Below are 15223 nucleotides of genomic sequence, written 5' to 3'. Positions count from 1 at the left end.
CCAATGGGGTGCTGGGAAAGGTCAAAACGTGACCTGGCTTTTCCCGCCATTTTTAAATGTGTTGTTTTTCGCGTTAGCTGCACCTGAAGACATCGCTATTTCCTTTTCACTCCCTCCTGGACTCACGGTCTCAGCACCAGAATGAAGACTAAGAAGCTAAGCCTCGTCGTGGCTGCGTGTAACAACATGGGCATCGGTGTGGATGGCAAGATACCCTGGACACTCAGGTAATGATAACTGCCCCCCTCCCCCAACCTTATACAACCATGTATTTAAGTTGTACGCTGTGGCTATTGACACACTGAGTGTGCCAATAGCCAAACAGGCTATTGACACACCGAGATGCCAACCAGCCAATCAGAGCTTGTAACATGACTTTCCCGACATTATTTTACACAGGCAACAGTTGATTAGACCGTTCGGAAGATTAGACATTGGAATCTTTGAATCTTCGAATGAACAGACGTATTCAAGTTTTGCCCTACATTTGGATACCTGTTAATGCCGTTTCACTGTATATGTTGACCGTAGCGTAGTGGGGAGAGCGTTGACCTACGAAACCATGTTACCAGTTCCGATACCAGTTCGAATCCGCGCTGGAATTTTTTTTTTTTCAATTGTCCTTTTAGTTTACCTTTTTAAAAAATCCATAAGAATATAAAACCCACCTTTGGGACTTTCTGGTCTGCATTTTAAAGAGTGCATGTTTAGGTACGTTTATTTTTTTTCAGCCAGCAGAATCCACCCGCTACGTTCTGATTTTGGACGGTACACTTATTTTTTTTTTTTTAATTGGACCAGGGACCCATGAAATAATAAAATGTGGGTTTTTCTAACCATATTTCTGTGGTATTTTTGCTCAAAATTCATGTTTTTTTCGGTCGAAGCGGCGCGGATTTCCCCGCCGCTATGTCATCCAAAGCGGTTACGCGGTACTCGTAACATATCGGTCGATCTTGCTATGACGCTACAAAGTTCTTTCACATTAAAAATGATGGAAGTAAAACAACAACTATAACTTTGCTTCACTTGTGATATAAGTTTTGAGGCCGCAAATTCTCCCAAACGACAGGAATTCGTCGGTAAACACAGCTGAAAACCTGTTCCAAAACCGAGCCAACATGATCACATGCGGTGTTTGCATATATGGGACAAAACCATGCTCCCGCTACCCATACTTGTGACTGGCTACATGCGGCCTTTACCGTAAACGCGTGAAAAAGATCGTATTTTGGGTTGATGATGGACACAGAATGCCATTTGTATTTTCAGAGTGTTGACTGTCAAATATAATCGTAAGATTTTCTCATTTTAGTGGTTTCTAGTGTCAAGATTAAAAAAAAATAGTGCACTGAGTCTGTCAATAGCCTGGCAGGCTATTGGCACACTGAGTGTGCCAATAGCCTGTTTAGGCTATTGACACACTGAGTGTGGCAGTAGCCTGTTTAGGCTATTGACACACTGGGTGTGTCAATAGCATCGCTCTAAGTTGTAACATCTCAAGTGTACCAGCCATCCCCTTTGTTCAGGCCAAGGAGGTTATATGACATACTTTTGTCATATAACCTCCTTGATCAGGCCATTTTTCCTTGAGGTTATGAGGAGGAGGTAAAGATTAGATGGAACACATGTAACGGATCTGTTATGTTTTTAATAAAGAAGACATGGATAGTCCCAATAAATACCTTTGATACCATACACGGCCCGGGAGAATGCGGCGCCTGTAGCTCCCGTATAAACATGGAGTGGTACCATTATACATAACCTGGGTGCCATCGTACATAGTAACTGCTGGTCCAATCTTTTTAATAGCATGCTAGCCACACAAGCGAAGGGATTGAGCAGTGAGCGGTTACTACAGAGGATGGTACCTATGCGGTGGCCAAATGGGCTCCATTGCCATCTTAACTCCTTCCCCAGCTTATGATACTATCTTATGCCCCCAAAAGATCTGCTAGGAGGTTAGATGGTACCCAGGCAGCCTTAACGCATACATGGCAAAGCACTTAACAGGGTGAAACTAAAAGTTTGTGCCCGTTCATTCTGGTTGTACTGTGCTGTAGACGTAGAGTAAGAAACAGGCTTCTTTATGATTCAGCATTGTTCAAATCTATTATTAAGTAGAATTATGATGGCTTTTTCCTTTTCATGGCAGGGGAGACATGAAGTTCTTCAGCAGACTCACATCAGGGACAGAGGAAGAAGGTAAAGTCCTATTTTGTGTTAATTTCAAAACCGAAATGTTTTACTTCTTGTTTGATCAAAACAGTACACGGTACAGCAGTGAAATACAGTATAGTGACCAGTTACATCCCTATGTTCAGACACAACTATGTTACAATACCCTGTGACCCTAACCCTAACATAGGGGTGTCGGAACACAGGGCTGATTCCATTGTGACCATTCAAGGCTTAGAGACTAGATGACACTGTACACAGGTGGGCACATAGACTTAGATTCTAATTGCTTGAGACAGTTGAGTCAAGAAACTTGAGACACCAGCAAGAAATGGAGATGGGCACTGTCCTACTATTAGTCCTAATCCTATACTATTTAAACTTGCCTGACATAGGTTTGAACCTGTATCTAAACCTATGTACGTGATGTTGTATTTAGTCAAAGAGGTTACCTCCTTGGATCAGGTGTGCAACCCAACCTTAGATCGATGTAGTTAAGTATCCATTTTTGATTATACTGCTGCTGGGATCCCTGACACGGGTAGGCAGTAGTCGGCTAGTCTTCACACCACGCTTCCATGCTGCTCTGTCCAGTGGGTCTACCTGTTAGACCGCACACCTTGATGTCCCTCTTAACACACTCCATCTAAGTGTTTCTCGGTCTACCACGATGTGTGTGTATATCAGAATATTGTTGTCTTGTCACCAGGGAAACAGAATGCAGTGGTGATGGGTAGGAAGACTTGGTTCTCCATACCTGATCGCTTCAGGCCTCTCCCCAAGAGACTCAATGTTGTCTTGAGTCGCAATCTCACGTGAGTACTCCTTAAAGTTCACGATAATGGTAACATGTACATGACATGATGTAAGGCTTGAAATACCCTTTTTTCCCACTTAGGGCATGTTGAGTTGATCATTATGAAATCTAGGTGGTCAGGAATGTTGATTGAAGAACTATTTAACATGCAAATGAGGGTATAGCGAAGGGTATTCACATCTTCTTCAACTGAAGGTTCTTCTTTGACTTTGGAGTCTACCTTCTATGACGTTAGTACCCATTAGTATACTTTAAAAAAAGATTATGGCATCTGTGTGCTCATTTTATGACTTACAGTATGGTCGAAAAGTTTTTACTCTTGAAATGGATGAAAATTGATAGCCTGGGTACCATCCGATTTCTACCGGGGCTCCTTACACTCGCCACCCTAAGAAATTGGATGGTACACAGGCCAGAAAATTAATGCCTGCGCAGATGTAATCCATAAGATCAAATCAACATGGTCTTGTATACAATTTTGCAAGTTATCAAAGTTTACCCGCAATTTGGGGAAACTTGCTGCCAATATAATCATAAGCTGTCATTTCTATTCCACTTCACTTTTAAAGTTTGGCCTGGGGAACTGTCTCAGTTCTACTATACAGTATACCACTGCCTTTACTTTTTAACAAAGCTGTGTGACTGTAATATTACAGAACACCACCAGAGGGCGCCCATCACCTAGCAGGCAGCCTGGAGGAAGCAGTGAAGATGTTGACTGAAACAACAGTGGCAGATACTATTGACAAAGTCTTCATCATTGGAGGAAATTCAGTGTACAAGGTCTATATTCTCATTGTCATTATCACCATTGAGTAGTAATACATTAAGTTGGGAATGGAAACACATATTCACAGGGTTATTTATTTATTTTTTATTTATTTATTTGCCAATGATACAACTCATTACACGGATCTGCCTAGGCAGCGTTATGGATTTGCAGTGGAGAGGGTGCAGCAAAAATAAGGCCAAGTCAACTTTAAACTGGAAAGATATGTGACTCTGAAAAAATGTCAAGCTTATTGGGATCAAAGAGTCAAAGTCAAAGTCTCGGAAATGTCAAAATTTTGACAACAAGATTTACATTTGTACATGTACATTGAAATGCTGTCCTTGATTTTGCCAGTGTTTAACATATATATATACTGTTGTGTTCCACCTTTTGACATGTCAGGATGCCCTGAGTCATCCCTGCTGTCACAGAGTCTACCTAACCAGGGTATACAAGGACTTCCACTGTGATACGTTCTTCCCCAACATGGACGATACCTTTAAACTTGTCAGGTCAGTGTTTGTGTGTGTGTGTGTTTCTGTGCATTTGTGTTACTGTTGCTGTCAATATACACAATGCAGCATCAAGTTGTCACACATCCTCAGTGATAATATTTTTTTCTGCGGGCCAGAAAAGTTGCAAAGAATTAGGAAAGGCTTTTCTGAATTGTATTTTTGCTGTTTGTTTCCATTTAGTGACCCCACAATACCTTCGGAGATGCAAGAAGAAAATGGCATCGAATATAAGTATGAGGTGTATGAAAAGGTTGCATGAGAGGGCCCTGTATGCTACCTTGAAGGAACACAGGATCATGAAATGGCCACATTCCTCTGCTGTGTACAGGTGTTATGAAGTTCACTTTCAGTACTGTAGATCTTAAGCTAAAGAACAGCTCGTCAAGGAAGGCTAGACATGCAGGTAATAGGATGTGCCAAGTAGTAGTAGTTACTCAAGCAACTGGATATGGTTTTGGAAATGGTGAGATGTTTCAGGTAACATCCACTACCCTTTGTCCGTGACACTAGGCAGATCTGCTGCAGAGCAGGTTTTACACTCTAACTATATAGTACAACAGTAAGACAAACTCTTACATATCTCCTTTACATATCAATTCATAGTTAGACTACAAAACCTGATCTGCAACATTTCTGCTAAGTGTCACTGGCAAAAGGAAGTGGATACTATCTATGTCTCATCATTTCCCAAATTATATCCATTTTCTTGGATAACGACTATTTGGCAAAAGTGACTGCAAAACAAGGCTGAAAAGCCTCTGAAAGTTAAATGGTTACGGCTTAAGCCGAAATGAGTATTTCGTGGTTTTTAATGATGCTGCTGATATAGACTTGTACATTATGTACTTGGTGAACCCTGACAGCCAATTTTTACTGCGGAGGACATAGTAGTGGCCTAGAAGATGTGGTAAATGTATTTGAAGTAGAATCTAATTATACAAGGTGTAAGATACACAATGTATGACCCTTGACATGAAGAGGTCAATGTTTTCCCATCAGGAAAGCCATCACAAGGAATCATGTTTTCCTTGTTTAAATATGTTAGATGTTTATCGATGTAGCATGCTTAAAATTAAATCACGATTATAGCAGCCCGCCCGTCACATTTCTATGAAGTACTACTAATACTGTTGTAATGGTGTAGTATATACTTATCATATCTCGTCTTATAATCTCTGACTCTATAGAGGCAATGGGGTATTTCATTCACAATTTGTTGCTGAAAATGCTGATTTGAATATATATTGCAGAGACGCTTTATTTGGTGTTGGACTCTTATTTGACCCTTATCAATATGTAGTTTTAGCAAAGGCCTGAGAGTAGCATGTTGTGTTGTACTGAACTAGGGGTGGGTACTGGTACAGGTATGGGCCAGGTCCAGGTCCAGAGGATCAGGGCCTATTCGTACCCAACAGTAAGAAAAGCAATTGTAAATTGGCGTGAATGTTTATTCTTGATAACACATTTGTCTCTTTTTTTTTTACAATTTACAAAGACAGACACACATATATTGTACATATATACATGAATTGTATACACACACTATCTTCAGTCATGGTGTAGTGGACTCAAGTATTTTACATTCATGAAGGAAGCTATGTAGCATAAAATCCATTTAAAGTTGTGTATTGACATTGATGCTGTTGCAGAGACGTTAACATTAGTATCATTTTTGTCAGTCACATACAATTTACAACTTACAACGGTGCTTAGTACATTTCCTTTCAATGCCGATATAAGAAATTCTCACACTGACAGCATGTGTGACCAATGCATACACAGCTTTACAACACTAGATACTACCATCGTACATGCATATATCTATGCCTGGCAACCAATTGTTATTTGACTTAACAGAAACTGCTTAAATTGGGTCCCCTTGCTGCGCAGTTGCTATAAGGTCTTTGCGACCTAAGATGCACTTGATTCCTTCATTTTCCTTTTTCATCGTGGCTTCAAGTATGCATCGCTTTCATTTTTTTATGTTCAATGTGTTTCTGATATTCTATTCCAAACATCAAACGTGAGTAACAAACACATAGATTTTTTTGCCACGCCAATAATATATTTATGTCGACAAATCATTCGACATTGAGTCGCTCTCTTCTCCTGATAGCTTAGATTCAATCGAATTTTTGACCTTATTGACGCCAACCTTCATTTTGCGGACAAGCTTAGTTGGGGTGAGTGTGCCGCCAGATTTCTTAGAAGTGCTTGGTTCTTCTTCTTTTGCTTTACTAGCAGCCAGCGTAGGCCTCCCCTGGTGCCCATGGCTTGTCAAGTCCTTTTTCTTCTTCTCCGGAGTATTTTTCTGCATCTCTGGGGGAAGCGGTGGACCATAGAACGGTTTTGCGGTCGGGGGGTCTGACTTGTGCGGGAACGTCTCTTCCCCCTTTCCTGCCTCCTCCATGGCCCTTTCTCTGGCCTCTCTCTCTCTTTTCCTCTCCTTATCTTTCCTTGACTGGAACATTTCAGAGAACTTGGAAGGTTTCTTCACTGTGGAAGAAGCTTCCTGCACTGGTGTCTCGTCCTTGGCAGAGCCCTCCTCTACAGTCTCCAGTTGTTCCATACTTTTCTTCACCATGGCGTACGCCTTCTTCTCCAAGGCTTGCCAATACTCGTCATCTTTCAGATCCTCCGCTGAGACGGGTTTGTCCAAGTCTATCTCATCTTCGCTGTCTTCTGACGAGTCAAAGACTTCCATGTCTAGTTTCTTCGGTACTAAGCCCGTGTCCGGCATGCTCGGTCTGGACCGAACGCCCGTTGACGCCCCGAAGTGACCGGGTAACATCGCCGGTGATCGGTCGACATCATAGGTCACTTGTTTCTCGAAGCAAGGTGGATTGTAGGAGGCAGAGGTTGCACCGGGCTCCCTGCCTGACGATCCGGTCTGCCGGATGTTTGTCTGAGACCGGTCCTGGCGAAGCCGTGCTCTCTCACGTTCTTCTGGATCCTCAATATTCCACCATGGCTTTTCACGATCTCTGGAGAACTTGGTACCCCAGTAGTAGTTAACCTCCGCATCCAGCCGTGCCCTTTGGTCATCATTATACTTCTTTATCCCCGATGACACCCAGCCGTATGGACGCCGATGCTCAGGAGTGTCTGGCTCGGAGGATTGTTCAGCGTTTGGAGGTTCTGCTGTAGGTCTGGTCTGGACCATTGGCGGTCCAGCCGTCTGTGTAGTCGACTCCATACGGGGAGTCCTTGGCCTGTCGGCATAGTCCTTGGCTGACTGTACAGTCTTCATGGGCTCAGATTTGGTTGGTTCTTCCTCTTTTGCTTTACTAGCAGCCAGCGTAGGCTTTCCCTGGTGTCCATTTTTTGTCAAGTCCTTTTTCTTCTTCTCCGGAGTATTTTTCTGCATCTCCGGGGGAAGCGGTGGACCATAGAACGGTTTTTCGGTCGGGGTGTCTGACTTGTGCGGGAACGTCTCTTCCACCTTTCTCGCTTCCTCCATGGCCCTTTCTCTGGCCTCTCTCTCTCTTTTCCTCTCCTTTTCTTTCCTTGACTGGAACATTTCAGAGAACTTGGAAGGTTTCTTCACTGTGGAAGAAGCTTCCTGCACTGGTGTCTCGTCCTCGGCAGAGCCCTCCTCTACAGTCTCCAGTTGTTCCATACTTTTCTTCACCATGGTGTACGCCTTCTTCTCCAAGGCTTGCCAATACTTGTCATCTTTCAGATCCTCCGCTGAGACGGGTTTGTCCAAGTCTACCTCATCTTCGCTGTCTTCTGACGAGTCGAAGACTTCCATGTCCAGTTTCTTCGGTACTAAGCCCGTGCCCGGCATGCTCGGTCTGGACCGGACGCCTGTTGACGCCCCGAAGTGACCGGGTAACATCGCCGGTGATCGGTCGACATCATAGGTCACTTGTTTCTCGATGTCAGGTGGCTTGTAGGAGGCAGAGGTTGCACCGGGCTCCCTGCCTGACGATTCGGCCCGCCGGATGTTTGTCTGAGACCGGTCCTGGCGAAGCCGTGCTCTCTCACGTTCTTCTGGATCCTCAATATTCCACCATGGCTTTTCCCTATCTCTGGAGAACTTGGTACCCCAGTAGTGGTTAACCTCCGCATCCAGCCGTGCCCTTTCCACATCATTATACTTCTTTATCCCCGACGACACCCAGCCGTATGGACGCTGATGCTCAGGAGTGTCTGGCTCGGAGGATTGTTCAGCGTTTGGAGGTTCTGCTGTAGGTCTGGTCTGGACCATTGGCGGTCCAGCCGTCTGTGCAGTCGACTCCATACGGGGAGTCCTTGGCCTGTCGGCAGAGTCCTTGGCTGACTGTACAGTCTTCATGGGCTCAGATTTGGCTGGGACTCCTTGAGACGCTCCTGTGTGCCTTTGTGACACTGGAGTCCTGTCCATCACGGGGGTGTTCCGCTTAACAGTAGTGTCTTTAGACGGTTGTTGAATCTTCATCGGGGATAGTGAGGTCTGTTTGACAGATTTGTCTGTTGCCTGTATGTCTGTGCACCTTGGTGACAATGCTTCTGTCCCCATCGTGGGAACTTTCCGCCTAACAGCAGTGCCTTGAGATGGTTGCGGAATCTTCGTAGGCAATAGTGAGGTCTGTTTGACAGGTTTGTCTGTTGCCTGTATGCCTGTGCGCCTTGGTGACAATGCTGTTGTCCCCATCGTGGGATCTTTTCGTTTAACAGTCGTGTCTTGAACCGGTCGTGGAATTTTCGAGAGCAAAGGCGCTGTTTCTTTGAGAGACTTCTTGTCCGTTGATTGCATGTCTGCATGCCTTGGCGACAGTGCAGTAGTCCTCATAATGGGAGTTTCCCCCTTAACATCTACGCCTTTTGTCGCTTGCGAGATTTTCGTAGGCGCTGATTTTGCGGTCTGGTCTCCGGACGGTCCAGCTTTCGGCACGTTTGCTCCTTTTTGTGAAGCCCCAAGACTTGGCTTTTCTTTCTTGTCTTGTGTGGACTCTTTTGTCTGTCCAGATCTGTCCAGACCTGTGACTGGAAGATTTGCTTCCTTAGAAGGTGGTGAAGATTTGGTGGTGCTCGATGCACTTGCTACTTTACTTGTGGGTTTAGAAGGTAAGTCCTTGGACGTTACCACGACCTTCTTAGGAGTGCCCGAGGCTCCTGCTTCTTGTGACCCCTTTAATTTGGATGACATGTCCTTTTTAGTGAAAGCTTTCGGACCAGACCTCTTTGCTGCAGCATCCTTAGATGCTGAATCAGGCTTTTTAGCATACTTGGACGGGGTGGCTTGCGCCTTGGAGCTTCCACTTTCATTGTCGTCGCCAACAAGGGCATCCCAAACTTTCTTGGAATTCTCTTTGCGCCTCATACCCGCCTTGCCGCCCTTCACAGTGTCCTTCTGTGTTTTAGCTGCGGGCTCAGCCGAGCCCTTCGCTGACTGCTTGCCAGTTTTTCCAGCCACAGATCCAGGTGGACTTGTTGAACCACCTGCTGTCTGTATGTACACGTTTTTCAGGGAAGTCCGACCCTGGGTCTTGGACGACTGATCCTTCGCCATTCCTGATGCCAACTCCGTCTCAGACGCAGACTGAGGCCGCATCTCTGGAGTCACGACAATCTTTGGTTTGGGCAGGCTCCGTGAGGGCCTTTCTTTGCCGCTGGAATAGGCTTTCTTGCCTGGCTGTCTGTACGGATACTTCCTTTCGCTGGTTTGACTTGGTTTCCGGACCAGCGGAATCTGTGAGGCGCTGTCTTCCGAACGGGACTTTATCCTACGGGTGTGGGTGCGGGGATCTTTCCGCGGTGCCCTATGATGGATTGGAACCGACCTCTCAACGGGTACTTCATCTTCGTCGTCACTTTCTAGGTGCATTTTCATCACCATCGTCACGTGACATTGTTTGCATGTCATTCTTATGGTGCGGTACGTCCATGTATGCTCATGGCCGTGCTTTTTGGTGTTGCATATAGGCACGGGGACTTTTTTATGCCCCTCGTCCTTCTCGTCGTCATCCTCACTGTCAGTTTCTATATGGTATTTTATAAGCAGGGGCTCGTTGCAACTCCCGCACTTGAATCTGGTGGGCTCGTACGTCCAGTGGTGGGCGTGGTCTATCATGCAGCAGGGGGTATCCTCCCCATGCACAACCTGGTAGTTGTTGTCGCACTGGTACCAAGCGCTTTCACCGTGGTCAGTGTGGTTACAAAGTGAGAGTTGGTGTTGTTCTGCCCCTTGCAGCTCATGCAAGGATGGGCGTTCCAGATTCATGGTCAATTTACTGTCCGATTTTATCCACTCTGTAGCCGTCTGGTAGTCATCAGCCGACACTACCACGCCTGGTTCTAGTGATTCTTCAGAGCACTGGGACCCTGAGTTTTCGACCACATTCCTTAATGATGTCGTCATCAGCAGATTGGAGATACTGGCGTTGATTGTCGCAAGCTCTTCATTTGCCTCTGCTCTCACCTCCTCGAGTTTCTCCGACGAAATCTGTGACTTGTCTTCTTCGAGCCCGAGGAGAAATTCTGTGACATCCTCTTTGTCCTGATGGAGCTTTATGGACAATTCCCTTCGACGGAAGAACCTGTCTACTGTCTGTGTTATCTGGTGTTCAAATGTGTCCTGGGGATGGTCATAAGGCTTTTGGACAAAATACTTAAGCATTGGCAGTAGAGGGGGTTCCGGGATGTTAGTGTGCAGCACGGCTGCTTTTGTCCCGATGCTGAACTCCTCTGCCGTGCTGTGTTCTGTGCCCTCGTCACGATGGGTGACGGTTCTCTTCTGAGACAAGGTGGATTCCTGCGCGGCGTACATTGACATGACGGTGTACTGTCGGTTTGGATCTGGTACCGGCTGCATGGCCCCGGAGCCGACCAGATCCAAAAGTGGCCGCGGCGACGCCTGGGAGGCATCTCGCTCCGGGAATCCTGAGATTCCGGACATCAGAAACTCCATTGTTGGTAAAGCAGGAGGATTGGGGACTTGTCTAGATGTATATCTGATTTCAGACATCAGAAACTCCATCGACGGCAGCGCAGGAGGAGACGGAACCCGTCCGGATATATCTGCTATTCCGGACAGTAGTAGCTCCATAGGCGGCAAAGCCGGGGGCGAAGGGACTCGTTCGAATCCTGCCCCATGCATCATTAGGTGTGGTGTGGCTCGTGAAAGACTTGGGCGCCTCAGCTGCTCTGGGGTTGGGAGCGGTGGCGGCTCAGGGATATGGCCAAATTCCATTGTACCCACGGTCTCGCTGGCCTCTGCCACATTTTCTACTGATTCATCTCCCTTTGTGACCCTAGTCTTGTGCGTCATTTTGTTGGAAGCAGTAGTACTCCTCATAAACGTACCACCACCTTGTCCCTGGCCTGGAGACATCAAAGAAGGCGGGTACTGAGGGGTTGCTAGAGCCGAAGGTCCTGCCATTTGTAGCGCCATGTTAAGCTGTGGTGCCGCAGGTGGAAGACTTGGCCGCCTCAGCTGCTCTGGCGTTGGGAGTGGTGGCGGTTCAGGGATATGGCCAACCTCTATTGTACCAACGGTTTCGCTGGCCTCTGCCACATTTTCTATCATTTCATCGCCCTTTGTGACCTTAGTCTTGTGCGTCATTTTGTTGGAAGCAGTAGTGCTCCTCATAAAAGTACCACCGCCTTGTCCATGGCCATGGGACAAAAGTGAGGGCTGAGGCACTGACAGAGCCGATGGTCCTGCTAACTGTAGAGCCATGTTTGGCTGAGGCCGTCCGAAACCACCTGAGATTCCGGCCATCAATAGCTCCATTGGCGGCAAAGCCGGGGGCGAGGGGACTCGTCCGAATCCACCTGATATTCCGGCCATCAGTAGGTCCATAGGCGGTAAAGCCGGTGGCGAGGGGACTCGTCCGAATCCACCTGATATTCCGGCCATCAGTAGGTCCATAGGCGGTAAAGCCGGGGGCGAGGGGACTCGTCCGAATCCACCTGATATTCCGGCCATCAGTAGGTCCATAGGCGGTAAAGCCGGGGGCGAGGGGACTCGTCCGAATCCACCTGATATTCCGGCCATCAGTAGGTCCATAGGCGGTAAAGCCGGGGGCGAGGGGACTCGTCCGAATCCACCTGATATTCCGGCCATCAGTAGGTCCATAGGCGGTAAAGCCGGGGGCGAGGGGACTCGTCCGAATCCTGCCCCATGCATCATTAGGTTTGGCGTGGCTTGTGGAAGACTTGGGCGCCTCAGCTGCTCTGGGGTTGGGAGTGGTGGCGGCTCAGGGATATGGCCAAACTCCATTGTACCCACGGTTTCGCTGGCCTCTGCCACATTTTCTACCGTTTCATCTCCCTTCGTGACCTTAGTCTTGTGCGTCATTTTGTTGGAAGCAGTAGTGCTCCGCATAAAAGTACCACCGCCGTGTCCATGGCCTGGAGACATCAAAGAAGGCGGGTACTGAGGGGTTGCTAGAGCCGAAGAACCTGCCATTTGTAGCGCCATGTTAAGCTGTGGTGCCGCAGGTGGAAGACTTGGCCGCCTCAGCTGCTCTGGCGTTGGGAGTGGTGGCGGTTCAGGGATATGGCCAACCTCTATTGTACCAACGGTTTCGCTGGCCTCTGCCACATTTTCTATCATTTCATCGCCCTTTGTGACCTTAGTCTTGTGCGTCATTTTGTTGGAAGCAGTAGTGCTCCTCATAAAAGTACCACCGCCTTGTCCATGGCCATGGGACAAAAGTGAGGGCTGAGGCACTGACAGAGCCGATGGTCCTGCTAACTGTAGAGCCATGTTTGGCTGAGGCCGTCCGAAACCACCTGAGATTCCGGCCATCAATAGCTCCATTGGCGGCAAAGCCGGGGGCGAGGGGACTCGTCCGAATCCACCTGATATTCCGGCCATCAGTAGGTCCATAGGCGGTAAAGCCGGGGGCGAGGGGACTCGTCCGAATCCACCTGATATTCCGGCCATCAGTAGGTCCATAGGCGGTAAAGCCGGTGGCGAGGGGACTCGTCCGAATCCTGCCCCATGCATCATCAGGTGTGGCGTGGCTCGTGGAAGACTTGGCCGCCTCAGCTGCTCTGGGGTTGGGAGTGGTGGCGGCTCAGGGATATGGCCAAACTCCATTGTACCCACGGTTTTGCTGGCCTCTGCCACATTTTCTACCGTTTCATCTCCCTTTGCGACCTTAGTCTTGTGCGTCATTTTGTTGGAAGCAGTAGTGCTCCTCATAAAAGTACCACCGCTGTGTCCATGGCCTGGATATATCAAAGAAGGCGGGTACTGAGGGGTTGCTAGAGCCGAAGAACCTGCCATTTGTAGTGCCATGTTAAGCTGTGGCGCCGCAGGTAGAAGACTTGGACGCCTTAGCTGCTCTGGCGTTGGGAGTGGTGGCGGTTCAGGGATATGGCCAACCTCTATTGTACCAACGGTTTCGCTGGCCTCTGCCACATTTTCTACCGTTTCATCGCCCTTTGTGACCTTAGTCTTGTGCGTCATTTTGTTGGAAGCAGTAGTGCTCCGCATAAAAGTACCACCGCCTTGTCCATGGCCATGGGACAAAAGTGAGGGCTGAGGCACTGACAGAGCCGATGGTCCTGCTAACTGTAGAGCCATGTTTGGCTGAGGCCGTCCGAAACCACCTGAGATTCCGGCCATCAATAGCTCCATTGGCGGCAAAGCCGGGGGCGAGGGGACTCGTCCGAATCCACCTGATATTCCGGCTATCAGTAGGTCCATAGGCGGTAAAGCCGGGGGCGAGGGGACTCGTCCAAATCCACCTGATATTCCGGCCATCAGTAGGTCCATAGGCGGTAAAGCCGGTGGCGAGGGGACTCGTCCGAATCCTGCCCCATGCATCATCAGGTGTGGCGTGGCTCGTGGAAGACTTGGCCGTCTCAGCAGTTCCGGAGTTGGGAGCGGCGGCGGCGGAGGGATCTGCACAACTTCCGTAGTTGCCATGGCTTGGCTGGCTTCTGCGACGTTTTCCACAGTTTCGTCACCCTTTTTGACGCTCGTCTTTTGTGTCACCTTGGCTGACGCAGATGTATGGCGCATGGCTGTGCCTCCAGTAAGGCCGGGACGAGTCATTCCACTAAGCTGTGGCATAGGCAAGCCTGATGCAGTAGGGTGGTGTGACAGCAGACCCATAGTTGGTGCAGAACTGGGAATTGCCAGTGCAGCCGGTGGCGTTATCTGTGCATGTGCACTGAGACCAAAAGCCGGTAGCGGCGGCGTCGGGATACGCTCAGCCTGGACAGCCGCGACCACTTGCGATGCCTCTGCTGTATCATCAGTCTCCCCTGTGCACGTCTTCCTCCTCACAGTGGTGGAGTGTTTCAGCTTGGTTGCCTGGGACTGAAGCCGGAAGGACAAGCTGTCATTTCCAGGTGAGCCAGACTGCATATGCCCGGGCACCGGTGATAGAGGAGACATGGCCGACACTGGGTGTGCAGATAATAAACCCAGGCCAAAGGACGGCAGGGGCGGCGGTGACGGGATTCTGTCGGCCTGAACTGTGGCGACCATGTGTGATGCCTCGGCCGTGTCTTCCGTCTCCCCTGTAGACGTCTTTCTCCTCACGGTGGTGGAGTGCTTCAGCTGCGTCCCCTGGGACTGCAGTCGGAAGGCAAGACTGTCCCTTTGAGTTTGCATCATGCCATGTGCTGTGTCCCTGCTCTCTGCAGCATCACGCAAGGCTGATGCAAGGGCCGTGCTTTGGACCCCTTGGCTTGTGTGGTCCCTGCCAACAGGACTAGAGCTTCGAGGGGTGCCTGTGGGCGAAGTTGCGCGGGAGGACTGTACACTGCCGACATCACTTCCCGCCACACTGCTGGTGACGCTGCTTCGTGGGGAGGGGTGGAACTCTACGTGTCTGAATTCCTTGCTCTGAAACCGAGCCAAGAACTGCGGCGGAACGTACACCATTGCAGCCTCCTGCGGCAGTGCCTGTGCCTTCGGTGTCTCGTCGTCCGACTTGTCGCCGCCCGACAGATAGTAGTCAGGGGGAGGAAGAGGGGGAGCTTCCGGCGGTG

The 15223-nt window shown here is 48.6% G+C and overlaps 2 protein-coding genes across 2 annotated transcripts; one reads left to right on the top strand and one right to left on the bottom strand.

The window, feature by feature from the left end:
• The first annotated feature begins 5 nt into the window (after positions 1-5).
• LOC118412318 (dihydrofolate reductase-like) lies at positions 6-5542 on the top strand. Its single transcript, XM_035815115.1, has 6 exons — positions 6-227; positions 2156-2205; positions 2888-2993; positions 3652-3778; positions 4170-4279; positions 4463-5542. The coding sequence occupies exons 1-6, from the start codon at positions 142-144 to the stop codon at positions 4539-4541; spliced, it is 558 nt and encodes a 185-aa protein (XP_035671008.1). The 5' UTR covers positions 6-141; the 3' UTR covers positions 4542-5542.
• Positions 5543-5712: 170 nt separating this feature from the next.
• Positions 5713-15215, bottom strand: LOC118412271. The gene is made up of 2 exons (XM_035815019.1): positions 12099-15215; positions 5713-11960 (listed from the first exon to the last, which is right to left on the bottom strand). The coding sequence occupies exons 1-2, from the start codon at positions 15114-15116 to the stop codon at positions 6351-6353; spliced, it is 8628 nt and encodes a 2875-aa protein (XP_035670912.1). The 5' UTR covers positions 15117-15215; the 3' UTR covers positions 5713-6350.
• Between the last annotated feature and the right edge of the window lie 8 nt (positions 15216-15223).

This window comes from Branchiostoma floridae, chromosome 3, assembly GCF_000003815.2.
Source record: "Branchiostoma floridae strain S238N-H82 chromosome 3, Bfl_VNyyK, whole genome shotgun sequence".
NCBI classification, from domain to species: domain Eukaryota; kingdom Metazoa; phylum Chordata; class Leptocardii; order Amphioxiformes; family Branchiostomatidae; genus Branchiostoma; species Branchiostoma floridae.
This window is presented reverse-complemented; position numbering and strand designations above follow the sequence as displayed.